Raw genomic sequence first — 27,786 nt, forward strand, 5'->3', positions numbered from 1 at the left:
TCCTGAATTTAATTCAGAACCTCTTTACCGTGTCTTTCTATCCATATTCCTTTTTTCTGCCTCTCATCATCATTCTCCTTCTGCTTCTAATGTCAGATCAAGCTAGAAACTCTTGACTCTCCCATCCAACTGAGAAAGTTAAGTTCTCTTTGCTTGGAATTTCTAGATCTCACCATTGAGTTAATAGAGAGCTTTTGCCTCTCAAACACTCCCCTGGTCTGCCATTCACTGAAATGTCCCTCTTTCTTGGACACCAGGCCTCAGGTTGGATCTTTTCACCACTTAAACTTCTCATCTGCTTTCTAGCATTTTTTTCCTCACTTTTTTTTTTTCTTGATTACCGTTCAAAGCTTTTGAACTTAGTCTACTGCTTTTGATCGGAAGTCTTCACTTCTCTTAAAGCTTTCATTTTCCCTTCATCTCTGTCCCCTTTGCTTGGTTATCAGCTGGAAGGGAAGTCACTTCTCCTGAAGTCATACTTCCCAGCCTCATGGTCTTTATTTATCAAATATTTGTTGAGTACTTACGGGCTTCACAAGCTGGGACCACGACATAAGACACGTTTCTTACCTGACAGCTCAGTTAGGGGTGACAGGCATGAAAATAAATACTTGCAGAGTAATTATAAGAAATCTCTAAAAGAGGATGCTGAGGTTCTGATGGCACAAAGGAGGAAGTGAGTAATGAATTAAGGGTCAGAGAAGGCCTACCGAAAGCCTTTAATCTGGGTTTTGAAAGGTGGAAAAGAGTTTCCCAATGAAAGAAGTGACGAAAAAAGCATTCCAGAAACTGAGAGTATCACGTGCTAAAGACCTAGAGGTGTGAGCTAGCAAGTCCCGCTTGGGGAACCTGTTACTTGCTTGGTTATTCTTGGTGCTCAAATAGAGATGCCACCAGAAATGAGGCTGAGGAGGTAAGAGGGATTCGACGATGGGGCACCTTCAGTGCCTTCCCAGGAACTTTGGGTTCTATCCTGAAGGCTATGGAGGCTGAGGGATGGGTTTTAAGAAGCTGAGCCATAGCAGTCCAATTTAGAAAGATCATCTGAACTATATAGCAAGGATGGGCAACTGTAGGTGGGGATACCAGACAAGAGATTATGGTAATACAAGTAAGAAATGAAGAGGGTGCCAACAGAAGCAATGGCAGTGAGGTCAAAGAGGAGAGAAGATAATAAAGATATTAAGAGATCAAGTGGAGGGGCATCTGGGTGGCGTCTGACTTTGGCTCAGGTCATGATCTCAAGGGACTGAGCCCCAGGTCAGGCTCCCTGTTCAGCAAGGAGTCGGCTTCTCCCTCTCCCTCTGCACCTCCCCCTGCTGATGCTGTCTCTTTCTCTCTCTCAAATAAATAAAAACTTAAAGAGAGAGAGAGATCAGGCAGATATGGCTTAGTGATTGCCTGGACATTGGGAGTGAAGGCAGGTGTCCAGACAATGCCACCCGATGGATACTGATGCCATTAGCTGTGATGGAGAAGGTGGGAAGGGGCAGGTTAGGGAGGTGAGATGGAGAGGTGTGTGTGTGTGGCGTGAGGTGAGGTCCAGGATGTGGGTACCATTGGATATACTCATTCTGTCTTGCAGCCATGGCTGACGGCCTTCAAGTCACGGTGCTCGACAAGAAGAAGGTGGCCATGCTCTTTCAGCCCACCGTGCTCCGCTGCCACTTCTCCACGTCCTCCCGACAGCCTGCCGTCGTGCAGTGGAAGTTCAAATCCTACTGCCAGGATCGCATGGGGGAGTCCTTGGGCATGTCCTCTACCCGGGCCCAGTCTCTCAGCAAAAGAAACCTGGAATGGGACCCCTACTTGGATTGCTTAGACAGCAGGAGGACTGTCCGCGTGGTCGCTTCAAAACAGGGCTCGACCGTCACCCTGGGAGATTTCTACAGGGGCAGAGAGATTACGATCGTGCATGGTAATGACACCTCTGCTTTGAATCCCGGAATAGAAGGGAGATGAGTTCTGTTGTCCCAAACACAGGGGGATGTCAGCCTCTCTGCCTTGCAACCCCTCAAGATTTTGATTTTATGGGAAGTGGAAGCATCAAGAAGCCTAGCAGATGACTTAATGTGACAGCGAGGGGGGGGAGGGGGAGGGGTGTAATATCTAGAACAGACACTGAGATGAGCTTTGGAAATGGTCTTTCTCAAACCTGACCTCTAGTCTGAGGAGCTTGCTATCAGAACTGAATTGAAAGAGGTTCTCATCAAAGAATGTTCTCAAATACACCTTGACATCAGCCTTTATGGCCCTTTCCCAAAGTCAGAGAGCAGACTTCCCTAAGAAGTTCCTCTGCTGGGAGAAGGGATGTACGTATACACCGTCCAGAGCCAGGTAGATGCCTCAGCCTGAGCCCCGTGTGCTTCTGTATCACTTCTACCCTTTCTTTTGCTCCCTAAAGTATTGGACAAGAAAAGGGCCTACGAGGCTGACCTGATCTATTTGATCATTTGAATTTCAAAGAACTCCTGTGAAGCCAGCTCATTTCCAGGAGTCCAAAGTAATTCTGGAATGACCTGGCTTTCAAGGACTTCTGCAGACCTGGTTAGTTGAAAGCAGTCTTCTATTCCCAAAACTGGACTAGAACTAGACCAGTTTCTGGGAACGCCCTAAGTCTTTCACCTTAGGGATGCTAGTATTTGCTATCGGGTTTTTATCTGTTTGTTTATTTGTTCATTGGAAGTAAAGCAGACATCTTGTCAACCACCATTTAGGCAGCGAAGTAGAACACGGCAGACATTCCTTCTGGAACAGCCCCCTCTCACCCTCCATTGTCCAGTGCTTTCCTTTCAGGGAGACGTTTTAGGAATTGGACCTTCTTTTTATGGTAACAGATGCAGATCTTCAAATTGGAAAACTCATGTGGGGAGACAGCGGACTCTATTACTGTATCATCACCACCCCCGATGACCTGGAGGGCAAAAAACGAGGACTTGGCTGAGCTGCTGGTGTTGGGTAAGTGAAAGCCATCGGCAGCTTGGCCGTCTTAGACCCCTCGCGCTGCTCCCTCCGCTCACTGTTCCCCGCGTGACCCAGCGGCGTGCATACACCGGGCTTTATTTCTTGTGCACAAACGGGCTTTAGAAACTCCTCATGAGCAATAGCCATATTTATTGCACCTGGTTTCTTGGAGGCCCTTTTTGGCACAGTCCTGATGTCTCTTCTGCTCTCTCAGGGTTGTTTTTCTCCCTCTTTTCCGCTTGTGTCCCCTTAACCCTGATTTCTCTCTGCTCTTAGGCTTTACTTCTCTTTTTGTGTGCTAAGTGTTGAAGAAAATGCCAGACGCCTTTGAAGCAGAGTAAAGACAACTGAGAGATAAGAATTCATTGCTGAGTGAGGAATCTCCCAAGATGTCAGGAATCTTTTTCCATTCAGTTACCTACATGTAAGACAGTCCTGAGGAAGGGTGGCTGTCAGCTGGAGGGTTTAATCATGAAACGTGCTTGATGGAAAGAACTATTGGAGAGTCTGCTAGGGTTTAGTTGGAAGGCAAATGCCTTGAAACCTAAAAGCTTCTGAGTCATTCTCAAAGCAAATAGATCTAATCTTTATTAATTTCTTTGTAAAGGAAAATTCATTATTTTTGGCCACGTGTCCTCTTTTGCAGATTGGAGAAGTGTCAGTGGGAAATGACTTCCGTGTATGGAACTGAAAATTGAGCACATATTTCATGTTCTATAGAATGTTGGTTGTACAACAAAATTAGAATAAATATACAGAAATTAAGAAAAGAAACTGCATTAGTTGTAGGAGAAAGGTAAATGCTTGAGGCCATTTTTTAGATGAAATGACTTTTTTTTTTGTAGTTTCCAAGAAGCCAGGTGATAACAATTTGGAGGAAGGTTTCTTTTAAAGGCAAATGAGGTTGAAGGTTACTTTTACCCTATGTGGGAAACTCAGGGCCCAGGGAGAAAGTGGAATTTGCTATTTAGGATTTTTAGTTTTACTCTATGATGACTGTGTGCCTTTAGCAAATCAAGTATTCTGATGCCTTACTTTTATGGTTTATAAGATGTATTAAGGTAATTATTTATTAATAACTAAAACTTTGATTAATAATAATTAACCTTTGCTAGAGGGCTGACTTAATTCAAATACATATTCCTTGGGTCTAATATGTGAAGCATAGCTGCTGTGATTTGTAAAAAATGGGAAGTAGGACAGACATACAAAAGGAGGTAAAAAAGTAAAAAGGCTTATACTGACATTGTGGAAGAATGCAGAGAAATCAGATTTGGGATCTGCAGTGACTCTGTAAATCAGAAGGGAATAAAAAGATAAATTTCTGCCCAATCACACAACTCTCATGGCCAAGTTTGAAGGAACAAGTGGCTCATTGAGCCTGCAATTAGCTAATTGTGGACACAATTATCTGGCCAGTGCAGACATTTGCAGAGAAGTAATTGCCTGTGCAGGGGAAAAGGATGCCAGGTAAAAACCACTTTAAATAATTTGTTCCCAATTCTGCAAATGTGGGAAAATGAATAGAGGGAAAGCCTTGTCCGCTGAGGATGTGCTGACATGCGGGAAGGGCATTCCCCTGGATCCAAAGTTGTAGTCATTGGGGGAAGACACCATCCTTGGGGCAAAGAGAGGTGGGTGAAAGAAAGGCTCAGATGAAGACGGTCACCAATGATGGGAGAAGAGATGAAGAACAGAAACCACTGTCACTCTAAAAAGAATAGTAAAGGAAAACGGGGGGGGGGGCTGCAAATCAACTCATCACAGAAGAAGCATGTCTGTGAGATGAGGAGGTACATGCTAGCGTTCTTGGGGAGGAGAAACACATCACTCCGCTGTGTTCCACATTAATTAGAAATGTTCGGAGCATGATATATTTGCCATGTGAACTTTTTAGGGCAACACTACTTGTGCTATTTATTTAAAGAAGTGAGTTTGAAATCAACGAGAATTTTTGGGACACAGGAAGGACTGTATTTACTTCCCAGATGCAAACTTCTGAGTCTTCTTTGTCTTGATACCCTTCGTAGAATGTTTCAAAATATCGTCACAGTTTTTAAAATTCTGTTTGGTTGTTATATCCTACAGGCCCAATGGTTAGGTATTCCTTTCATGTGAGGCCAAGAGAGCAGCCTGATGTCTGAGGTCAACCTCAAGGAGATGAAGACCTCAGGGGGCACATAACTGAGTCAACAGTCTGCTAATTGCAACCTCCATGAGCCACTGCCTCAGTCATTGAATATTACATCAGGAATGGTTAGAGGGGCTGGGAAGGTTTGATCTAGTGAAGGAGGACTTGGGAAGTATCTCTAGTTGAAATTGTACAGAAGAGGGCCTAGAAACTTACTCTGCCTGTGTGGCTGTGTAGAACTAGAACCAGGAGTACAGGTTATAAGGGGCAGGAGTCCATCTCAAAATGAAGAAATAACTTAACAATTGGAGCCAACTGAAGATGAAATAAGCCTTCCCAGGAGTAGTGACTTCTTTGTCCCAGGAGGGTGGAAAAAAATCTTGGGAGTTGTTATAAATGAGACATTTCCATATAAGAAAAGGTGTTTAGCTTAATTCTGAGATCCATTTCAATTTCAGAATTTGGGGATTGAAAAGTTGAGGAACATAAGGGGTGTGACTACCTTGTCAAACAAGAAAATGACCTCCCAGGACTTAAGTCCTCGTGACAGAGATAGAAGGGGTTACAGGTTGGTTATAAGAATGTACAGGATGACATTGATTCACAAGGAAGCCAGAGAGAATAGACTATGGCCTTTTGCTGTAGGTCAGAGTTAAAAGGAATAATCCCACAAGAATGAAAAGAAACTGTTGATGGTGGCTGGAAGGAGCTGAGCGTAGCTCTTCTTGAAGATGATCACGAAGTGGGGAGCAGAAAACTGGTTGGAATTTCAGCTGGCCAATTAGTAAGGAAAGGCGAGTTAAAGGGATAAATTAGAGAAGAAGTTAAGAATTTATTTTTTTGCCATCATAGAAAGGTGAAGACGAAATGTTGACAGAACAAGATGGTCAAGTATCTTATATGTCAGATTAAGAAATTTGGACTTTGTCCTGAAGACTATGGGGAGCCAGTACAGAAACACCAACAGAGGAATGAAGTGCGATCTCGGGGTCAAAACACTACTTAGCTGCAGGGTAGACCATGCAAAAGAATGCAAGAGCAGAGGCCTGGGCTGTGGGGCTGCTGCAGCAGCGTGGGTGAAAGCCTGTGAGATTCTGAACCAGACCAGTGGCTTGAGAAGCGACAACACAGAAACATTTCAGAGACGGAAGGGATGGATCTTGGTGACTAATGTAAAAAAAAAAGAGAGAGAGGGATGAGTCAAAAGGACACCATGATTTCTAGCGAGCTGGGTAGCCAGCTGTTCCATCAACCAAGAAAGGATACAGGTTGGAAAGCAGGTTGGGGAGGCAGAATGACTTTGGTTCTTGACCTTGGAACCCAAGGTAGGGATGTCCTGCTGACAACTGGAAATGGAGGTCTGGAACCCAGTGGAGAAGCAAGGATCAGACATAATAGATTTGAGAATCCTTAGTGGTACAGCCGTGAAAGAATAGATGAGTCGCCCAGGAAGTTTACATAAAGTGGAAAGGGCCAAGGGCAGAACCTGTCAGTCTTACATCCTGGCTTGCTTCATGGGAGTGGTTCCCCGTGGTACTGCATCGGTACTTGTCTTGATTTCTCCCACAACACTGGAGGCTTCTCCATAGCACTGGACCACATGCTCTTCAGAGTAAAGGACTAATGCTCATTTGTCTTTACATCTGTAATGCCTGTTGAGTATAAAGAGGCCGGTGTGAGTGTTTTTTAAAAAATGATAAATAGATAGCATCTATAACTAATATTTTATGCCCCTTAAATGTTGGCAAGTGCTAAGTATATATTTGTTGACTTACAAAGGGTCAGTACCATAGATGTCTACAGTCTCAAGTGAGGTAACATGGTTTCATCTCACTGGGCTACAATTCTTTATCTGGCTCTTTCAATTATTACTGGTGGTAGGTCCATCCAGGACTGTGGTTGGAAGCAACAGAGTTGGACTCTGGCTAACTTCAGCAGGAAACTCAGTTGTTGGAAGGGTGTCATGATCGAAAGGAAGGCTGGACAATCGGTCTCTGAAGAGGATAGTATGCTAAGGTAATGCTTGTTAGCTTCTGTAAAAACATCCCCCAAGTCTCAGTGACTTACTACATGTAGTAGAAATTTCTTACTTCCTCTCGTCCCAGTCAGATATGAGCTAGGAGGCTTATCTGGGTAGTTCCCTTCCAGGTGCTGGAAGAGGGGTCTAAGCTTCTCCATTGTTTGGCTCAGCTGGCCTGCAGACATTTGCTCCCACCTGCTCAGAAAGAGAGAGTGAGAAACGTCATGTGGGACTTTTTAGGGACCAGGTCTGGCAGTGACATGGGTCACTTCTGCTGTTATTTTGTATTTCCCCGGGAAAAAAAAGTGAAGATGTTTTGATGAACACAGCACAGTCCTTGATGTGTCAGAGATCCTGTAGGGTCTATGTAGCAAGAATTAGTAAACAATGTCTTTAAGACTCCATAGCCAGAAAAAATCAATTTAACTGTTTTTTCTGGTTTTTTGGTTTTTTTCTTCATTTTTCCACTCAAGTCAGTCTCAGGTGAGTGAGTCAAGTTGGCCCAGTTTGGACATGCGTCCGCTGCTTAGCCTTGGGAGATCAAGGGCTCTTCATGGCTAGTCCAAGATGTGGAGGAAAATCATCTCCCCAGAGTAAATTGGGGCACTCTTTTTTTTTTTTTTAAGATTTTATTTATTTATTAGAGAGATTGACAGTGAGAGAGAGCATGAGCTAGGAGAAGGTCAGAGGGAGAAGCAGACTCCCCATGGAGCTGGGAGCCTGATGTGGGACTCGATCCCGGGATTCTGGGATCATGACCTGAGCCGAAGGCAGTCGTCCAACCAACTGAGCCACCCAGGCGTCCCAAATTGGGGCACTCTTACCTAAAAAAAGGAAGAATGGATGTGAGAGGCAAAAAAAAAAAAAAAAAAAAAAAAGAAAAGAAAAGAAAAAGCAATTAATGTACTCCAAAGGGATACCATTACTATGTCTGCTATTCATAAAGTACACTGATAATAAGTTGTAGTTCATAATTTTTTTTCTGTGAGAACCATGTAAGGGAGGAGAGGAGGCATTATTTTCCTTGTGTTCCAAATGAAGAAATTAATGTTCAAGTTTTATAATAGTTATCCCTGTTTAAAAAAAAAAAAAAGAAAGCAGTGATGATGACCAAACTCAAATGTCTTGGTTCCTAGCCTCATCTCTTTCCACGATACTACAGGCCCTGTCTACATTAAGAAGCTATAGAATACTCCTCTGCAGAAGACTTATTTGTTTATTTATTTATGTAGAGTGTGAGCACAAGTGGAGAGGGGGTAGGAGAGGAGGGGTAGAGGGAAAGGGAGAGAGAATCTTGAGCAGGATTCTTGCTCAGCACTGAACCCGACTCGGGGCTTGATCTCATGACCCTGAGATCATGACCTCAGTCGAAATCAAGAGTCAGAGGCTTAACCTATGGAGCCACCCAGGCGCCCTATAAGCCATGTTTTAAAAATTGTGGTTGCTGCTTGAGGTCGTGGGTAATAATTTTTACTTGTCCCAGATTTGCTTTAGTATTTTTCACTTTATTTCTTAGGGAAACTGCCTATACCATTGACCTAGGCCCTTACTTCAAAGGCAGAGTTGCTTTTGCCCGGATTGCATACCTCCCCCACTGAGCATGACCCCAGACATCTGAACCATCTACAAATCACGATGGATGCTTCTTTCAGAGGTTTCAGAAATATCTGAAGACAAGTGATTCAGAGAAATGGGAGGACAACTGCTGATTCAACATTAAACACAAAAAGTATACTGAACATTCTTTAATCTCTTTTTGATGATTCAGAAGGTAAAGTCATGCCAAAGTTAGAGATACACTTGGTGTTTTGGGTACTTTGAGAGGACTGTGACAGGTACCTTAGAAACATTTAGATGTTTGGGATCATAGAGCCATACCATTAGACAGAAGAAAGGAGTGTCCAGAAATCTGCCACCCTGAGATTAGATGTTGCTCTGAGATCTGTGGCAAGGACAGGATGTTTATAACCTGGAAACATGCCACTGTTTGGATAGGAGGAAAGTTCCCTTGGGCAGCTCCAGCTGGCAGGAAAAGGACTTCACCATTCAGGAAGGCTCCAGCAGAGAAGTTATTATTTTAAAATCTAAAAGCAGCTGGCCTTGTTCTTACGTCTTCCCATGTGCAATATGAGGGCTGACCTGCTCTGTCTGATGTCCCATATGGTAGCTTGTTTTTTAAGGGCCTTCAAGTAGAAAAATGAGGGAAAGGGCCCAGGTGGGAACATGGCTGGGTGAACACTCCTGATTCTGGACTGAGAACAGAGTAAGAGGACATGACCCAAGGGGTGTTTAGATTAAAGCGAAGGAAGGCTTTCCTAATGGCAAATAACACTTTTTAGAAATCATGGTTCTTGGGGGGAATTAGAGAAACTTCCTCTCCGATGAGCTTTCAACATGGAACAGGTTCTCTTGTCTAAGATATTAGGATAAACGAGATCGCTTTCAGAGTCCTTTCTATGATTTTGACTTTACTTAGAAGACCCACCAATTGCAGAATTAATTCTCTCTATAGGGTGATGCCTAAAATACAGCTGTTTTGTTTTGCTTTGATATTGTTTTAGAAAAAAATGATGCATGTGTATTATAAACATTTCAAGCAGAACAGAAATGTACAAAAGAAGAAAATATCTCCTAAAATCTTGCCATCCAGACCCAATGACCGTATTCTTCTGAACTCTCCCAGTTGCAAGGGCTAGACGCTTAATCTGGCTTAGGGAAATTTTTGGCTTAGGGAACTGGTAAGTCCAGGCTCAAGCGTGTCTGAGTCCTAGTGTTCAGATTATATTTTAAAGAATTTGTTTCTTCTGTGTTAGCTTAATTCTCAGTCAGGCTCCCCATCTGGGGCAAAGGTAGCCCCCAGCAGTTCTAGATTTCCATGGTCTTTATTTTAGTGCCTTCCCTCTCAGGAGGATAGTTGCCCTTCTCCATGGTGTCGGCAGAAGTCCAGTGTTGGGGGTAGGCCGTGCATTGGGACAGGAGGGCAAGTACGCCAACAGCCCCCGTTGAACCGCACGAACTGAAGGGAAAAAGGAAAAGGAGTAGCTTCCTAAAGGGAAGTTGGGCCGTTGTTTCCAAATGAAGAAGGCAGGCAAAAACAAACACTGTTAATATTTTGTGGATCTCATCCACTTGTATTTCTTTATAGGCCCAAATGCAAGGCTATTCCAGGAAGCCAGAAATAGGTTTGCTCCCAGCAGGTCCTTGTGAGTAGGCGCTAAGTCAGGATTGGTTCTTTCTGTGACAGTGATGCCACAGAGACACCTTTGTTTTCCTGTTGTGCTTCTAGCTTTCCCTTCAGTCTCCTCTTGTGATTTACCCAGAAGCACCTGGGCATGGGATGGAGGCACAGACATGCATGGATTTTCATAAAATCACGTTGTTCACAACACTGGGCCTGAAATTGCTACTGTGGTCGAAAATATATCGTTCAGCCCATTAGTATTAAGAAGCCATTAAGAACACAGTCAGAAATCAGGGAACTCTTGGGAGGGGACGTCTCAGAACTTTGGGGATTTTTGACAGGTGCGTATTTCGGAGGCTGAGCAGGAATGCTCTGGCACTCACCCCTTGTCAGTGCTGCACGCCCCCCCACCCCCCCAACATTAGTTCTGGCTGTTCAGAAAGGCTACTTGTCGCCCAGGCTCCTCCTCCTCCTTCTCTCCGTCTTTGCCAGCGCCAGCCCGGTGGTGCTGCTGCTAACCAAGGAGATTTGCCGATTAAAAGGGCTTCAGCTCCTAGAGTTCCCATGGCAACAGCCTCCTTGGAGGTCTTTGTTGCTTGCTAAAACTTTGATCTCTCAGAGTGGCTGCTGCTGTTTCTCTCCAAGATTTACAAACAGAAGAAGAGGGAAAAAGAATTGGGGGAGAAGAAAGAAGAAGTTTACTCCTGACAGAAAGGAGAGAAGGAATTAATGACAGAGTCACGCTCTAGCCATAAATCTGGGGTTTACACCTTTGGACCATCTTTGGATTTTCATATTTTCATTTGTAGACTCAATTATACCTCAGAGATCTGGGCCCCATGTGAAAGACCTTAACTAGGTTTGATTCCACTAAGAGGGCGGAACCATCCTTTCTGTCTTCAGTAGACACCTGGGCCTTCAGATTTCCGGAGAAGCCAAGACAACCATGCTGACTCCGTGCCAGGAGAGAGAGAGGACTAATAAGGCTTGAGCTCTTTAGGCTTCGACACTGTCACCTGTCCTCCCAGTCCTCTCTCGCGCGCCTGGCCTGCTCTGCTTGCGTAGATTCCTCTGTTGGAGGAACTAGAAAGCCAGCCAGGCAGCAACCGGAATGTGATTCTGGTTAGTGACTGTCAGTGACAACCATTCTATGGTGTGAGCCATGGGGTGGGGCGTGTGACTGCTCCAGAGACTTGGGATCAGGCCTTTTAGTCTTCACAGGAAGTCTCCTGTGGCCTTCAGGCCTCTCTACTGCTTAATTGCAACCTTGCTCTTTGATGGGCACCGTGATAGTCAGTTCTGCTTCAAGTGTGCTTTACATTTAAATTATGATTTACATTTAACTCGTCTTTTTTGCGTACTATGTCCCCAGCACAGTGAAGATACAAAATAAGTGACACTATCTTGTCCTATAAAAATTACTGTCTTTTGGTAAAGATAAATAGTATATTTCTGAAGTAATTAGAGAGTACAAGAAAAGATTAAGACTGTGTTTGATATGAAGTATCAGGGCTATTGGTTCTCAAGAGGGGGCTATTTTGCCCTCCCTCTCCCCTCTAGGAGACATTTGGCAATGTCTAGAAATATTTTTGGTCATCACAACTTGTGGGGTGCCAAAGGGGCCGAGGCAAGTGGCAGACTTTCTCCAGTGCACAGGACAGCACTTTTATGCCCAGCAAAGAATTATCTGGCCCCAAATGTCAATAGTGCCAGTGTTGCAAAACCCTGATCTTGACCAAAGGTCCATCTCGATACCGGACAAAGTCTTCTGTGAAGTGTATGCACTCTGGGGTAAGATACCCCTGGGCTCAGGGCAGCGACGTGGCCTAGCGAGAGTGGTTGTTGATGAGCCTCAGTGTCATTATCTGTAGAAGTGGGGAAGGGGTCACAAAGGTTACGTGGAAGCCTGATTGCGAGGATGAAACAGCCCATCATAAGAACTCCCACCAGTTCCCGTCCCCCACACTTCATTGCTAGTGTGGCATCCTTAATCTGAGGGAACCCTCTTTAGAGAATCCTGGGTTCTGGGAATCCTGCTAGCAAGCAGATTTCCCTTCAGCCTGTTCCATAGGCAGAGGCTTTAACGAGCCATCTGCGAATCGGCAATCCTATTACTAATAGATGCACGTTTTCTCAGTGACATCTGTGCGCTGCCTTGCCAGTGGTGACCCTAATCAGCCCTGTGGGACTCTTCCTGCTGGTGGGTTTCAGGACATTCTGTCCCAGCATGCTGTGTGTTGGTTACTATGTTTTGGTTGCTGTTGGAAGTCCCCCTTTCTCAGCGGATGGCCCTTAGTTAATTACAGGGTGGTCAGTGCCTAGATACAAGCATTCCATCACCCAGGCCATTTGACGAAGTCTGGAGGGGCTTGGGGAACCCCTGACTTGGTTTAGGGTCTGGTTGGCCCCAGAAAGACTTTAGCTAGGGTGACTTTCTGATTTACCGTCCAAACCAGGATACCTCAGAGTGAAAAGGGAAAACTTTTAATAATTTATGTCAAGACAACAGGCATAAACTGGTACTGTCCACTCAAACCGGTGTGACGGTCAGCCCATAGACGTGACCACCTTGGAGGTTCTCCTTTGGTTTGAAGAGAGCAGAACATCCAGAGAAGCTGGGGGCGAATTCGTGTCCGCTCCTGCCCTCCCCGGCTGACTCCTGCGGCCAGCAGCTGTTTAAGTCGTGGAGACCTGGGGATGGGCACGTCTCCATTCATTTACTAGAAACGCGCAGAGGCCCAGCAGAGAGACGTGGTTTGCCTTCGTGGTCCCCTGGGAGATTTCGCACCAAGATGTCTGGAGGGCAAAGGATGTCCATTGAGCTCTTCACGACCCTGGGTCATTGCGAGAACAGACGAGGTCTTGAAGGCGCTCTTTGCCTTCCTAATCCCCAGCCGGCCGGTCCGCGCGCCGCCGCTCTCCCCTCCGCCCCCTGCCCCCTCGCAGCCTTCATCCCGCCTCACTATTTTTGCTTCACTTGTTGCTCATCGCCGTGGGAGGAAGCTCGGCCTTCAATTAGCGCGGTCCCTGCAGCCCGCGGTTGCCGTGGTTACGCGGGCGCCAGCCGGGGCAGCTGGGTCAGCCCGCCAGCTCCATTGTGGTCCCGGGCCGGGCGCGGGAAGGCGGTTGGGGGGACGCGCTCGCACAGGGGGAGGCCCCGGGGGCCCCGGGAGAGTAGGTGTCACCGAGAAATCGGCTCAGCCCTGGGAAGAAAGAACTGCGGCCCTTGAAAGCCGGGCAGGAAACAGTCAATCCCTTTTCCTCCAAAGCCGGCTGCCGCCCTCCAAGGGGGCGGGGCCGCGTTCACACGGGGGCGGTGCCCCCGACTGCCGTCCTGGTGGAAGCCCCTCGCACGGAGAGGGAGGAAAGGGCAGGGACGCTTGACAATCCAAGACCTACAAGCAGTGACCCCTTCCGTGTCTGCCTCCAGCCACCAGGCATTTTGGGGTTAAGTAGCCGTTCTTGGTATCTTTGTGTTTAAGTTGCAGTCGCAGGTGCCAATCTGTTGAATGGAGCAGAGTGGGCTCAGGAAATCACACTGGGTCCCCAGAAAGTCCATTTCCTCCTTCCATTAAATCCCGCCTTCCTCCGTGTCATTTTGGAGGGAAATCTAGCTGTTCTCAGCGTTTCCTCGCAGGCCAAGTTTTATATGTTGGACGACTACTAAGACTTGGCATCTCTTCTCTCTCTGGGGGCAGGGAATTAGTTCACTACAGCACTTTGCAGAGTACTTTGCAATCATTTACATTATTGTTTATTAGTTTGTAGTAGCATGGTGAATGTCTTTTAATTAGCTCATACTGTGTTGTGATGGATTCAGTAATCATTTTCTGGTCACAACTTCAAAAGCTGCTGAAAATTTCAACCATCTCTAACATTTCATACATCCCAAAATTATACTTTAATTATATAAGTAGAGCAATAATGCCACAAACATAAATTTCAGAGTTGCTCTCTGCAAATATTAGGAAACTAGAAAGCTGTTGCTGCACATTTCTAAATTAAGGGTAAGCAAATCTTGAGGGGGATTAAGATATTGGGGGAAAAAATACCGGAATGGGGGTGAGTAAACCCAGGTTTTACTCCTGGTTTGATTATTCACTGTGTGACTGAGTAAGAGCCTTAATCTCTCTGAGCCTCAGATTTCTGGAAAATATGGGTGGGTTATGGATTAGATGACCTCTGAGATTCTTTCTAGCTATAAAATCGAATCCTGAAATTCTATGTGAATAAAAGAAGTCAGCGCTGGGGTGTCTGGGGGGCTCAGTTGCTTAAGTGTCCAATTCTTGATCTCAGCTCAGGTGTTGATCACAAGATCATGAGTTCAAGCCCTGCGCTGGGCTCCAGGCTGGGTGTGGAGCCTACTTTAAAAAAAAAAAAAAGGAAGAAGAAGTCAGTGTCTTAGGCCAAGCATATAATCACTGCCAAAGAGCCTAAAGCACTTATTAATAGTTAATTGCAGATGGTACAATACTAGTCATTTTGTGGAGAGAATTCACTGTCAGAATTATTCACTATAATTTAAAGTGACCTAAAATGTAAAAGATATAAAAAGAAAAAAGTACACACGTGAAATGCTTAAATACACTTTATAAATATATGTAAAAGAAAGGGAAGCTATATCCACATTTGTGATGGATAATCATAAATTATATTTATTGAATGCATGGTTGCTATGGGAATATAGAATAAAAACAGGGATGTGTGTGCACTTGGGAAATTTCCAGGCTATTTGGGATTCCAAATAGCCATAGAAACAACTTTATACTCAAGGGGGCCAGAGAAAACCATCTGCTCTCCTAAAAGACTTAGGAGAGAAACATTTTGGACGGTTAGGAGCTGAGAGACCAGGGGGTGGGTACAGTACATCCCTGAAAATGGATATAGGACATGTTAGGAAAGCTTGGAAGTGGGATGAAGCCCAGATGTGCATTAAACAGAAGGGAGAAGAGGGGAATTGCAAGGAACTGGGGAAGAAAATCCTTCTGAACATCTGATCATCCTGAACAGAAAGGTCACCAGTATGAATATTGGCAAACCTGAGGAGGACTCCAATGTCACCCAAAGAAATGAATGGAGATAACAATGCTATTAGTGGTGGTGACATCATAAGTATGAAGGAAGTATTTTTTTTTTCTCCCTTTTTGTGAGTTCCCGGGCCTTAAATAATTTAGTGTCTGTTGTCAGCAAGTAAGTGACTAACAGATCTGGGATCTGAGAACAAGTTTGTCCTAAAGTAGGATTTCTGTAGTTTCCATTGCACTTTGAAGGTTTGGACTAGTAATCAGAGCTCAGACTTAAGTTTTAAGAGTAGTGACAAAAACAACTTTTTTGGCTGAATGTTGTAGGCTTCTTGTCTCTCTCCATAATGTCTGCCTTAATAACACCATAGCCTGGTAGTTTGTAACTTGTGGGGAGTAGGGTGGAGTGGTGCTTCCATTCCCCTAGATAGCAAGATGTTGCAAGGACTAGAGGATGCTCCTGGCAGTGAGCCCTGAGTCCAGTACATAGAACAGCACTGAATGAATGAATGAATGAATGAATGTCTCTTTCATGTTCTTAATAAGAGCCTGTTTCCGTCTGGGATAAAAAGTGAGCTATGAAACCAGAAGTCCAGCCAGAAGTTCAGCACACCAGATGGTGGGGATTTGCTACTGGAAACCCTTCAAGGTCCCGTTGGGTGAGGTGGGCCACTGGGGATGCCGAGCACGGCTTATAGCCCCCGCCCCAGAGGGGTTTCCGTCCTGCTAGTGGAGGTCCATGTAAAATGGCTGTGACAGCGGAGAGATAAGCGCCCTCGTGAAGCTGTGTACGGGGTGCTCAGGAGCACCGAGGAGGGAGCACCCTCTCAGGGCAACCTCCTTCCAGGGCTCTACCAGAATGGACTGGAGAGTGTGCGTGGTAAGGATTTGAGCAAAGCAGGAGACTGAGAAATGTATTAGCTGGTGTTATTAGTAAAGAGGGTAAGTAATTCCTGCCTTGAGGAGCCTGGCCTACCAAGAAAAGAGCATCGGAACCTTGGGGAAATCCCACCAGGACGTGGCTTGTGAAATGTGCAAAGATAAGGCCCCAAGGAGAGGAGAAGTGGACTGTGTCTTTGGGGAAAGGCCTCTGGACCAGGTGGAATGGGATGTCAAGAAAAAGAAAAGAAATGAAAAAAAGAAAAAAGCTGATGATAATTGGATTTGGCAGGAGGAAAGTCCTTTGACCTTAGAAAGTTTGCGGAAGAGCAGCCAGTAACTACAACTCTTAGACCCACATTGCTGGGCAGGCTGCTGGGGCTGGACAGCGAGCCTCTCAGGCACAGGCTTCCCGCCGTTCTCCTGTTCGTGTCCACCGGCACAGCCCACCTTTCTTTGTTGACCGAATGATGAACGAGTTGAGTTGGAGACATTCCAGAAGGGAGTTTTCCAGAAGTGGTTTTCAGGAATATGTCCAAAGAGTCCAGGTGGGGGTCACTTCAGTGTGCCAGTGGCAGGAAATAGCTGACATAGGGACTTGCATAGCTAAGATACAGGTTGTTTGAGTCACAACGCATGTTTCTGCCCTGATCGTTCAACCCCAAGTATGAGGATGTTTTTGGCTGCAGAGTTTGTGATGGTGATTGTAGGAAGCAGGCGCTTGTGTTTGTGTGTACATGTGCAAACTATTAGTATGCCTAATTTGTTTGGTCTATTCATGTGGAAATGTCTTAAAAGTAATGGATTCTGCAAGGTTTGGGGAAAACTGTTTTGAGTGCTTACATAAGACCGGTATTTTCTACTGATAATTTGAGCTGTGGTTTAAAAAGCATAGATGTGGCCTTCTGTTCGCAGGGTCTGTTCTCTACCCTTTTCTCAGACATGAAAGTGACTTGTAATTGCCCCTCTTAAGCTGAATCCTAGAAGAATGGCAATGATTCACAAGTGTTGGTAAAGTGCTACTGAAAGCTGGAAAGGATTTACTGGAATTGTTTGGACTTTCTAAGATCAGACCTTCATTGGATGTGTTAGAATAGGAAGAAAAGATAGAGTCTTTCCAGCCGGCAACAGCATTTCTTAGGAACTGTTCATCAAGAAGCTGGAAGCAAAATTATTTTCAGAAATATATGACTCCAGCATAAATCTACTTTTAAAAATGTCCTTAGCCCCAGGAAAATATAAATTGCGGTATAAAAGCCATAGAGATTTGCACTCTCTCGCTGCTGACATGATATAGTCATATTGTCTGCTATCCCCAAACCCCTTCAGGGTCCTGAAGTCTGAAGACATTACATTTCACCCACCATATGGCAAGATCCTGTCGCCCATCCTGGGGCCAGCACTACACAGGTGCATTATGGGAAACCGTCATCTCTCCCTGAAGCATCAGCTACTGACTGTTGCTTGAGGGAGAATGAGAAGATTGATGTATGTCTCTCTGTCGGAGTGACAAGCTTTGTGGATCTCCTGTCCATATTTTTGATACCACCCTATCCTCAAGTTTTTAAATTACTAATGCAAACATATAATCTAGAAATGAAAATCCCTTCATTGTTCTTCCATGATGCCCATTCCAGCTCTCCAGAAATAAGGAGCCAACAATTTGATGTATAATACTCTTGCTTTCAGATTTTCATTCGAACATAGGTTCTTAGAGCTCACACTCACGGATGTTCTGTTGTGTGTAGAAACAAAGTCAGAAGACCAGCAAAGTGATCTAAACAGCCTGTGGGGAAATCCACCTTTTGTGTTTTATGTGCTCACAAATATCTTGGTCTGTTTATACCTGTCAGTGGTTCCAAGTATGTGATCTCTGGGCCCTACACAGCCCCCAAATATATTTTGTATGGCTTGTCCAGTGTTTTAAAAAATCTATGAATCAGTTGCCAACATTTGAAAATCAGGATATTTTGCACAAAAAGACTGTGGTCTGGCTATTCTTGAGAAACAGGAAGACCTGCAACTCGGGAGACACAGTCCCGTCAGGCAGTGGTTGGCTAGAGGTGAACAGCAGTAGCCCCAGAGACACGTAATCAGCCATTCGCTTCGCCCCTAAATGCTCCCTGATGCGTTACCCTCGGCTAGCTGCATTTATGTGCCTTACCTGCTCTCCCTGTAAACAGCTGAGTTTGCAACTCTAATCATTAAGCACCAGATTTGAGAGCCAAAAATATTATAGATAGGGTGACCATATAATTAATTGTCCAAAATAGAACACCTTGAGAGTTAAAAGTAGTGCTATTAATATTTACACCAGGACAGCAGGCACACACCCGGACATATGGTCTCCCTCTTTGTAGATCACTTTATTCAATCTCTTCACTTGACTAGGGAGAAAATGGAGACCTAGAAAGAGGATTGCCTGTGGCACTCACCAAGCAAACGAAGGACAGAGTTGACTCGCAGTACCCTGCCTCCCAGTCCACTGCTTTCTCCAGTATAATGTCATCTCTATCATATATATGAGCTCCATATTTTCCTTGAATATATGGATTTTTTCTTTTTTTTTAAGATTTTATTTATTTATTGACAAAGAGAGCGAGAGAGCACAAGCAAGGGGAGCAGAAGAGGGAGAAGGAGAAGCAAGCTTCCTACGGAGCAAGGAGCCTGATGTGGGACTCGATCCCAGGACCCTGGGATCATGACCTGAGCCGAAGGCAGGTGCTCAACCATCTGAACTACCCAGGCACCTAAATACATGGATTTTTTTATAGTTCATAATTACCACATGGCTAATACCCTGTGAGGGTGTACAGATCTGCAGTTTATATCATCAATAATATTTCAATTATGAATGTGGTTAATTATGGGCTATCACATATCTAGAGATGTTTAAAACATTGGTAGGTTTGAGATCTCAAGGGTAGATGCAAGAAAAGCTTTTTCATTTCACTGGCTACAATAAGAGATGCATTCAGAAGTGCTAATTGTCTGGATTTTTAAAAAATCACCATTAAGTGACTCTCTGACAACTAGCTTGCTGGAACAAGAGACGTCATTGACTGTTGGCTGGTAGTTAGTATGAATTATGTCTTTAAGAGATGGCCAACATCCCCAACTCCCCAGTCCTTGCCCAGTTGTTCCCTTGTAGAGTTTCCAAGAGGCATTTGTGCGCAGAACACTCCAGATGAGACCAATGCCTGCACTTATCACTGGCTCAGACTCTGGTCCCAAATCCCTGTCTGGTATTCCATCCCGGGAACGGGATGGGACTGCTGTGAGCCTCAGTGGCTCCTCTTGGCATTTCAGGAAGGCTTAGGCCAAAGGCTCGCATACGGATTCTCCTCCAGGATGCCTTTTTCCAGTGTTCCACTTGGATCCTGCATGTTCTTCCAGTAGAACCTGCAAACAGCAGGCTATCCTTGGCACGTTAGCTGTACCAGATAAAAGAAAGAAAGAAAGAAGTCCTTCTCGCCGAAACCTAGAACAGAGTGAGCCTAAGTCCCTCGTTCTATACTTCTTTGCCCTTGGAATGTCTTGTGGTCCCAATTAATTTTTCAAATGAGGGGCCGTTGCCCACGCAGGACATGCAAGCAGGACACATTTTACCACATTGGCCTTGTCTAGTTAGGGAGAGCCAAGAAAAAGTAAATGTCCCAGAGGAGCTGCTTTTTCTTTGACTTTGATCAGTGCTTCTTTTCAATGGAGTGGTTTGAGAGAGGAGGGGATCAGTGAGCAATCATGACCTATCTTAAGATCCAAAATATGAACCACACACAGGCAACTTTTTCCTCTAATGCAACTCAGCAAACTTAAGTTGTTTTCTAAATGAACCAACTCCATATGCATGAAACAGACGCCCTCAAACTGTATTCAGTAGGCTCCTGAGCCTTTGAAGGGTTAATAGGCTACATTGGTATAAGTAAAAAAAATAGTATTAAATTTCTTTCTTTCTTTTTTTTTTTTTACTCTTTAATGTGATTACTAAAAAAGCTAAAGTTAACGTGTCGCTCACATTATATTTCTGTTGGACAGAGCCATTCTGGGGGAGTATGTTAGGCACATAAGTGAAGTCATAAGGTTCAGTTCATGCTTGAGTGGTACGCCAGCGGCTTTTTGCCTTAGGGGTCTGAAGGAGGCAACCGGAGGGGTGCTTCGTAGGGCAGCTTGCTCGTTAGCAAGGCTTCAGTGTGGTAGAAACATCTGGGACACGTGCAAAAGTTGTATCAGGGTCTTTATGTTTAGCGTGATAGGAGAACGTGTCAAAAGCATTCAGTGCTTCTTCCTATACATCAGGCTAGCGGTTAAAAGGACGAACCTCCGGATCCCCCACGTCTTCCACAGTCTTGGCTCCTGCGCAGCTCTTTGCCTTCCAGAGCCCTGACGGTCACCTGTTCTGACACCAGCCCGTCAGCTCACCTGCTGTCCCACGCAGAAGGCACTTGGGTTCACACAAGGCCAGCTTCAGGTCCCATATGGAAAAGCCGCACCAGATACATATGTAGAGAGTATTTCTGAAACCAGAAGGGGTGTAGAGGAGCATGCCAGTCATCTAGCTTCAGCTTCCCCTTGCCTTTGAGAATTTTAATCACTGAAGCATCTTTAGGCTATAAATAGAGTCACGTAGTGAGACCATTCTGGGTTAAAACCAGATACGGACTTGTGCTTTGAGATGGACACGGGACTGTGTATGGATGTATGAAAATGTGGGTTGCACATTTGGATACAGATGGGTTTGACTCTCCGATCACATGTGTGGAGAAGACTGTGTACATGAATGGAGACGGCGTATGTCAGTCTGCTCGAGCAGGGCTTTTCATATGGGAAGCAGAGATTTCCTCCTTCTATAAATAGTTGGAGAGAAAGTTCTGTTTGTGCTTCCATCTGGTTTCCGTGCAAAGTTCACTTAGGTGGCTGCCGAAGAGGGATGGAGAAAGCTTTTCTCTTGACTGAGCTCAGCCTCTGGGACTTGCCCCTTCCTACCGCAGAGAGCCTGGGTCCCCAGCCCTGTGGAGGGATGGGGCCAATGGCGCCAGGCTTCAGGCTGTGTTTGCCCTTGGAGTAACCTCTTCCCTTCTTTTCCTTCTACCTCCTCCAGGCAGGACAGGGCTGCTTGCTGACCTCTTGCCCAGTTTTGCTGTGGAAATTATGCCAGGTACTCAGTCATTTCACTCTTTATTTGCTTAATTTGCTGTCACTCTGTCTGTCTTGCTTCTGCATTAGTTGCTAATCGCTCCTTTAACTTATTTGCACATTTGTCTGTACGTTTCTGTGGTCTTTTCCAGGATGAACTAAGCCCAGTGGAAAAGACTTTTAGATTGTGTTTCTTCTGTCACCAGGCCCTAAAAGAATCATGATAATTAAAATGGGCTGCAACGGGGACCCGCCCCTTCAGTGTTGGGCCTTGCAGGCTCTTTGGCAATCTTCGGAACCATTCCGTACCTCTGCTGTGCCTAGACAGCTATAAGTATCCCTAGCGGAGTTACTATTTATCGCATTTCCTTATTCCCTAAATTAAATGTTTATCTGTTCATTAGGGTACAATCGTGTTGCTCCGAATTACCTTTCATAACTTGATCAAAACATATTTCCAAGCCTTATGAAAGTAACACACCCCACCTCCCTTGAGAAGTACACATGTGAACACCTACATTGCTTTGCAATTCCAGGAGCTTCTTGGGCCCCCTAAGTCCCTGGGATCCATAGACCATATGTCAGGGAAACACCCAAATGCGCACCCTGTCATTTTCTGTAGCTTCAGTTGAACGCACCAGCCGAAACCAGCCAGCCTCAGCTCGCCGCAGCCCCAGAGTCCATAATGGAAGCGGGTTCGGAGAGAAATAAGAATGAGCTATGGGAAGGGACATATGCAAACTCAGGGAATGGGAAAGACTATGATTCCGACTTGCTTTAGACGGCTTCTGGCGAAGGGTTAAGAGCTGCCTAAGTGTTGGGAGCAACAGAGAGATAAAAATATTCCTGGCCGTTGGTTTTGACTTTGTTCAGGTTTTAAAACATCTGAAGTCTTTACAGTTGAGTTTCACTAATTATTCTTCCATGAATTCTCCTGTTTTGCCATTAGCTGGCCATCCCAAATACGGACGTTCTTCATCTAAATGTTGATCCCAGGGACACACATAGACACCTCTTTGTGACTCCCCCTTATCCAGAGTTGTGTCTGCTTGTACCCATTTGTTCATCACACCCACAAACAACGTTACAAAGCATTACTTCAAACTAGATGTTTTATCTCCCGGTCCCAAGAGTTACTGTATTTTTCATATCTGGTCCTTGTCCATTGAATATCCCTCCCTTTTGGCTCCCAAGAATCCTTTCATGGAGAGCATTCTTTTGTTTCTCTGAGATAAAACTGCCAGTCTTTATCCTTGACTGCCTGAGCCTCATTGTAGCCGCCGAGCCACACCACCGCTCTGTTCCTCGGGGCTCCTATCTGTCTCACGCTATATAATGTTATTGTGTTGTAGCTGAGGACTGGGGCAAAGCCCTCAGCTATCTATTGTCCTCAGCAGGAATGCTCTCCAGACCATTCTCACCAGACCCAAGACCTTCTCATTTCCTCACTGAAGAGATGGTGACCTGGTTAATTTGAGTGTATTTCAGAGGGAGAGTGAGGACGGACATTCAGGAAACATAAGTTGCTTGTTCTCGTCCTGAGGAAATCATGTTTTAAACAAAGATAATTTTAGCATTAAGACAAAACCCTTTATATAACAAAAATATCCTATTTTCAAGCTCCAACTGAATGTCCATTTAATTGAAGTAATATTTAACAACCAAAATTCAATAAAAACAATATGTACTTAAAGTTCATTGTAAAGGGACTTCTGGTAGGTGGCCTTCCGTCAAAATGAATCACTTTAATCTTTGGACTTTCAAAGGCAATCCTGGCTCATCCAATCCATCCCCGGCCTCCAGTGGGAAGCTGGGTCCTATAGCCAAGTCCGGAAAGCGTGACGTAAAGTCACTGGAGGGTCAAGCCATTTTTATGTAAGCCAGATGGAATTTGTTTCCTTTCTCGAATCTTGTGGACAAGCAAATGAACCAGAAGTTGTGTTCGGCCCTTGGCAGAGGTGTGAAAACAGCAGAAGTTAACAGCTGGTACAGTCGTCAGAGCCCGGAGCCATTGTAGCTGTGGGCCTACTGGCTGTTTAGCACAGCCGGCCTGAGTGTGACCAAACCAAGCCACTCCTGGGGCGTGGGGACAGCACATTGTCTCCCCGAGTCTTTGTCTCTAGTTTTCTCCCTGGTTTGTTCCACAGATAGAAGCAAAAGGCTTTGATCTTAGCCTTGATGCTGAGGACAGGAAAGGGGTTACAGGGGTGGTCAGCAGGGAGAGACCCGGACCACCTAAATATCTTGAGACTGTGTGACACAGAACTTTGTCTCAGGACTCATGTTTTTAGAGGTAAGAATAACTTGCCCACAAAAGGGCCATATTCACAGAACCCACCACTTCCTAGCTCAGCTACCAAGATTCCTCTCCCCAGCCAGGAGTCTTTCTGATCCTGTCCCATCCTTGTTCAGACACTACGGTGGATATGGTAAGCCCTTTGCCCAGGAAGGAGCCCCAAAACTCCGCCACCACTCCGTGCTGGTCATTACACTGTGCTCAGTAGGACCCTAGGGACCCTTCCTCCCTCTTCTCCATACCCGCACCGCGTCAGGCCTACACTTCTCGCTCTCAGAGTTCCCCCTGAGCTGGGGGGGGGCGCTCTGTGCCCTGTCATGATGCTTCCTTCCCCGGGACCCCCTGCCCCCACTACCCACTCCTCTGACAGGAGACAGCGAGGAGAGCGTCCCGGTCCGTGCGGCGGGCCGCCCCCAGCGTGGTTTTCTCTGTGCGTCCTTCCAGAGTGGGTGTTCGTCGGCCTGGTGATCCTGGGAGTCTTCCTCTTCTTCGTGCTGGTGGGGATCTGCTGGTGCCAGTGCTGCCCGCACAGCTGCTGCTGCTACATCCGCTGCCCTTGTTGTCCGGAGTCCTGCTGCTGCCCTCAGGCCTGTGAGTAAAGTGCCCGGCGGGGAGACAGAGCGACCGGAGGAGAGGTCACGTCTCCGTCAGAGAGCTGTGTGCCCCGACTTTCTTCTCCCCCTTTCCTTCCACCTCCGGAGCTGGTTGTTCCAGGCTCACTCCTCTGCCGGGAGCCCCCGGCTCCCTGAGCTGCCCGTCCCTGTTCGCCTCCTCACCTGCATGCAGTTCTCCTACTTCTTATCCACACCCGTCCCCCCGCATCTGCATTTCACACTGGCGCAGCCCACGGAGGGAAGGGCAGGTTCCCGATGGTCAGGCTATGGGTCAGGCTTCTGCCCTCTCTTCAGGCACTCAAGCTAGAGGAAAGCGTCTCTGGTCGCGCCTCTCAAAGGCAGAGAACTCCGCTTTCTACAAGCAGAGCGAGCAGACGGCAGGCTCGGCGTACCACCCAGCCGGGGAGGAATCTTATTTATGCCCGAGACAACGTGGCCCACCAAACCAGTCCTCATCGGGGGATGCACAGTTGTACCATAAGGGCCGAGCCCGTGCAGCCACTAAGCTGGGCGCCCCATGCCAGAAACCAGACACATCCTGAAGGGGAAAGACATACATGCATCCTCAGTGTCCTTAGGCATGAAGCAGCTTCCAGGAGGGGTCCGGTGATCTGCTCTGCCTTTGAGATCCCAGAGCAGAACCACGTGCGAGCTCAGTGCCTGCCCGGCCTCTCTAGAAGAGGCTTAGGATCCTCCCGGAAGTAGCCCCTGGTGGCCTGGCGCTAGGCTTCCTGCAGGGGCCTGAGGCAGCCTACAGACCGCGTGGTGAAGGGTGGGCTTCTGCTGGCACTGGGGAGGCCGCCATGGCCGCTCCTAGGACCACTTATTGACTCCGTTGCCAGCTACTGAACCCTGTAATTCCTTATGTCATAGCCTTTTGGTGGAGCCAGAGGAGTCCAAGGGAGTGGGGGAGAGAGGTTCTGATGAATCAGTTCAGGCCTAGGAGAACACACGCACACGCTCGCGTACACACACACACACACGTCCAGGAGCTCCCTTAAGCGCATCCTCAGGCAGTTTTGGTGTGAGGGTTGTGGAGGGTGGGACGATAATATAATCTCTTTTGCTCTTCATCTCCCTCCACAGTGTATGAAGCAGGGAAAGCAGCAAAGGCCGGGTACCCTCCCTCTGTCTCCGGTGTCCCCGGCCCTTACTCCATCCCCTCTGTCCCCCTGGGAGGAACCCCCCCAGCCGGCATGCTGATGGACAAGCCGCACCCGCCCCCCCTGGCACCAAGTGACTCCACGGGAGGCAGCCACAGTGGTAAATGTAGTTCCAGACCGCCCTGCCCCATGCTCCTCTCTGGCTTCTGCTCTGGTTCCTTACTGATGGGAACCGTCAGCTCGGTGATGCTTCTTTGGAAAATGACGGTCTCCATTCCAGATATGGGATCCCTCCAGCTGTACCAGGTATCATCTGGAGTGCATGTCAGGCTTTCCAAGGACCGCAGGATTTCGCTGTCCCTGTTCCCTTCCCAAGCTCCCCGATAACTGAAGTGATGAGGAAAAGAGGCAAGGTACCCCTTGAATGTTGACCATCCAGTTCATAAATAGTTATCTCATCCCTACCTAGTGTTCAGGACTGTCAAAGGCACTGTGAGGAACACTAAGAAGTATAGGACATGGTTTGTGTAGGAAGCACTATGGCCCAGCCAGGGAGAGAGAATGGATTTTTATTAGGACGATTGGATGCTGCAAAGAGTGTGGTGCTGGGTGTTCAAAGGAGAAGGAGCTGGAGCGGTTACAGAGGGTTCAGGAAAGAGGTGGGTTTGAGCTGGGCCTAGAGGAACACAAAGAAATAGGAGAACAGAGAGGGAGGTGCTGAGCACCCCCCAGGAAGGACACGTGGTAGGAGCCTGGAACTGGAAGAAAAGGAGGGGGGGGGGTGTTGGACATTGGAAGGAAGTGGAGGGCTTTGATGGAGCCTCACCCAGATTAGGGAAGGCCCTGAAACCCACCCAGGAGAGCCCGAGGTTCAGTGCCATAAGTGAGCAGGAGCCACTGGAAGGTTCCTGAGTTCTTGGAAAGGTGACACGCCGACGAGGCCAGTGGCAGTGGAAGAGAGTGGGATCAGAGATACTGAGCTGAGATGAAAATGAAGCCATTCAGGGGCTGTGAGAGCAGTTGGGCCACAATAGAGGCCACGGGAATTGACATGAGTAGGTCAATCTGAGAGATACTTCAAAATGAGACTTTGGAAATGAGGGAAAGGGAGGCTTCAGATGAGCCCAGGCTGTCCAGTGATGCGCATCATAGAGAGAATTAGTAATGGGTAAGAAGAGCGTATTTGGGTGGAGATGCACCATGGTGTGTTAGGGCAGGATGAATTCATGGTTATTGGCAAAGGCAGAGGGACAGAGGGGCGGGCGGGCACTCAAATAGAGCTTCCGTGGAGACGCTTGAACAGGATTACAGAGTAGGAAGGTTAGACGTGCGTGAAGTATCTTTAGGAGATGACTGTTAAATCCCAGGTGTGGATGAGCTAGTAGGGTTGGTAAAACAGGCATGTCCCCCCGGAGCTATCTGGACTTCTTCTGGTGGGAGTAGGGAAGAGTGTCTTACCCACTGAATGAACTGTCAGTGCTTGACCCTGGACCGAGTGGATGTCATCAGTGAGTAATTGGTATTTGTGTTTTTTTCTCTCCCTGGAACAGTTGGTAGAATTCTGACATCAGAGCCTGAGAATGAGTCACAGACTGAGAAGTAAAAGTTAATGATCAAGGACACACAGAGGATTAGAGAGATACAGACAATACAGTTCGTTTCCCCAACGGTGGAGGGGCCAGGGGACATTGATGGCACTTGTCTCATATATTCTTTGCAGCTTCCCCATTTTCCAGGCTTCTCATCCTTCCTTCCCACCAGAACCCATTCCCTCTTACTTTTTTTTTTTTTTTAAACAGAGTCCTATAATGAAATGATTCTTATTCATAGGATGACAAATACTTCCTGTCTCCTGATTTCAACCTTTTTCTAGTTCCTGCTTGTCGTACTTCTGTCATTCTGGCCCCGTCCTGCCGTGCTAACCAACTGCACCTAGGAGTGGCTTGGGGGCGCCCGGGAGACTCAGTCAGTTGAGCATCCGACTCTTGATTTCAGCTCAGGTCATGATCTTAGGCTGGTGACATCGAGCCCCATGCCGGGCTCCTCCACACTCAGCACACTTCTGCCCTTTCCCCCTGCATGCTCTCTCTCTCTCAAAATAAATAAATCTTTAAAAAAGAAGAAAGAGGTGGCTTGAAAAATAGGACCTTTTCTTATTTTGCATAGCAAGAAATCCCAAAGAAAGATGGCTCTTGGGTTGGTTGATGGATCAGTTCACGTGGCAACACCGAAGGACCTGGTTCTCTCCATCTTTTGTTCTGTGCTTCTGAGCTGGCTCCCCTCGTGATCTGATGATGACTGCCATAGTTCCAGGCACTAAATGCGTTCAGAGATGGAAAAAGATATCCTTTTTCCTTGTGCTGCTTTTTTCAAGAGTGAGGATACCTCTTCCAGAAGCCCCTCCCCTCCGACAGACATCTCCTAGCAATTTTATTGGCAAGAAT

At 46.4% G+C, this 27,786-nt stretch overlaps 1 protein-coding gene and 1 pseudogene across 1 annotated transcript in view; one reads left to right on the forward strand and one right to left on the reverse strand.

The window, feature by feature from the left end:
- Window positions 1-27,786, forward strand: part of ILDR2 (immunoglobulin like domain containing receptor 2) — a 60,555-nt gene that overhangs the window by 14,372 nt on the left and 18,397 nt on the right. The window contains 6 exon segments of the mRNA XM_047704623.1: window positions 1,586-1,918; window positions 2,838-2,923; window positions 2,925-2,958; window positions 21,295-21,351; window positions 24,070-24,216; window positions 25,326-25,502. Coding sequence (XP_047560579.1) covers window positions 1,586-1,918; window positions 2,838-2,923; window positions 2,925-2,958; window positions 21,295-21,351; window positions 24,070-24,216; window positions 25,326-25,502 — 834 coding nt within the window.
- Window positions 25,793-27,786, reverse strand: part of LOC125085826 (uncharacterized) — a 49,495-nt pseudogene continuing 47,501 nt past the window's right edge.

This window comes from Lutra lutra, chromosome 15, assembly GCF_902655055.1.
Source record: "Lutra lutra chromosome 15, mLutLut1.2, whole genome shotgun sequence".
Classification (NCBI taxonomy): domain Eukaryota; kingdom Metazoa; phylum Chordata; class Mammalia; order Carnivora; family Mustelidae; genus Lutra; species Lutra lutra.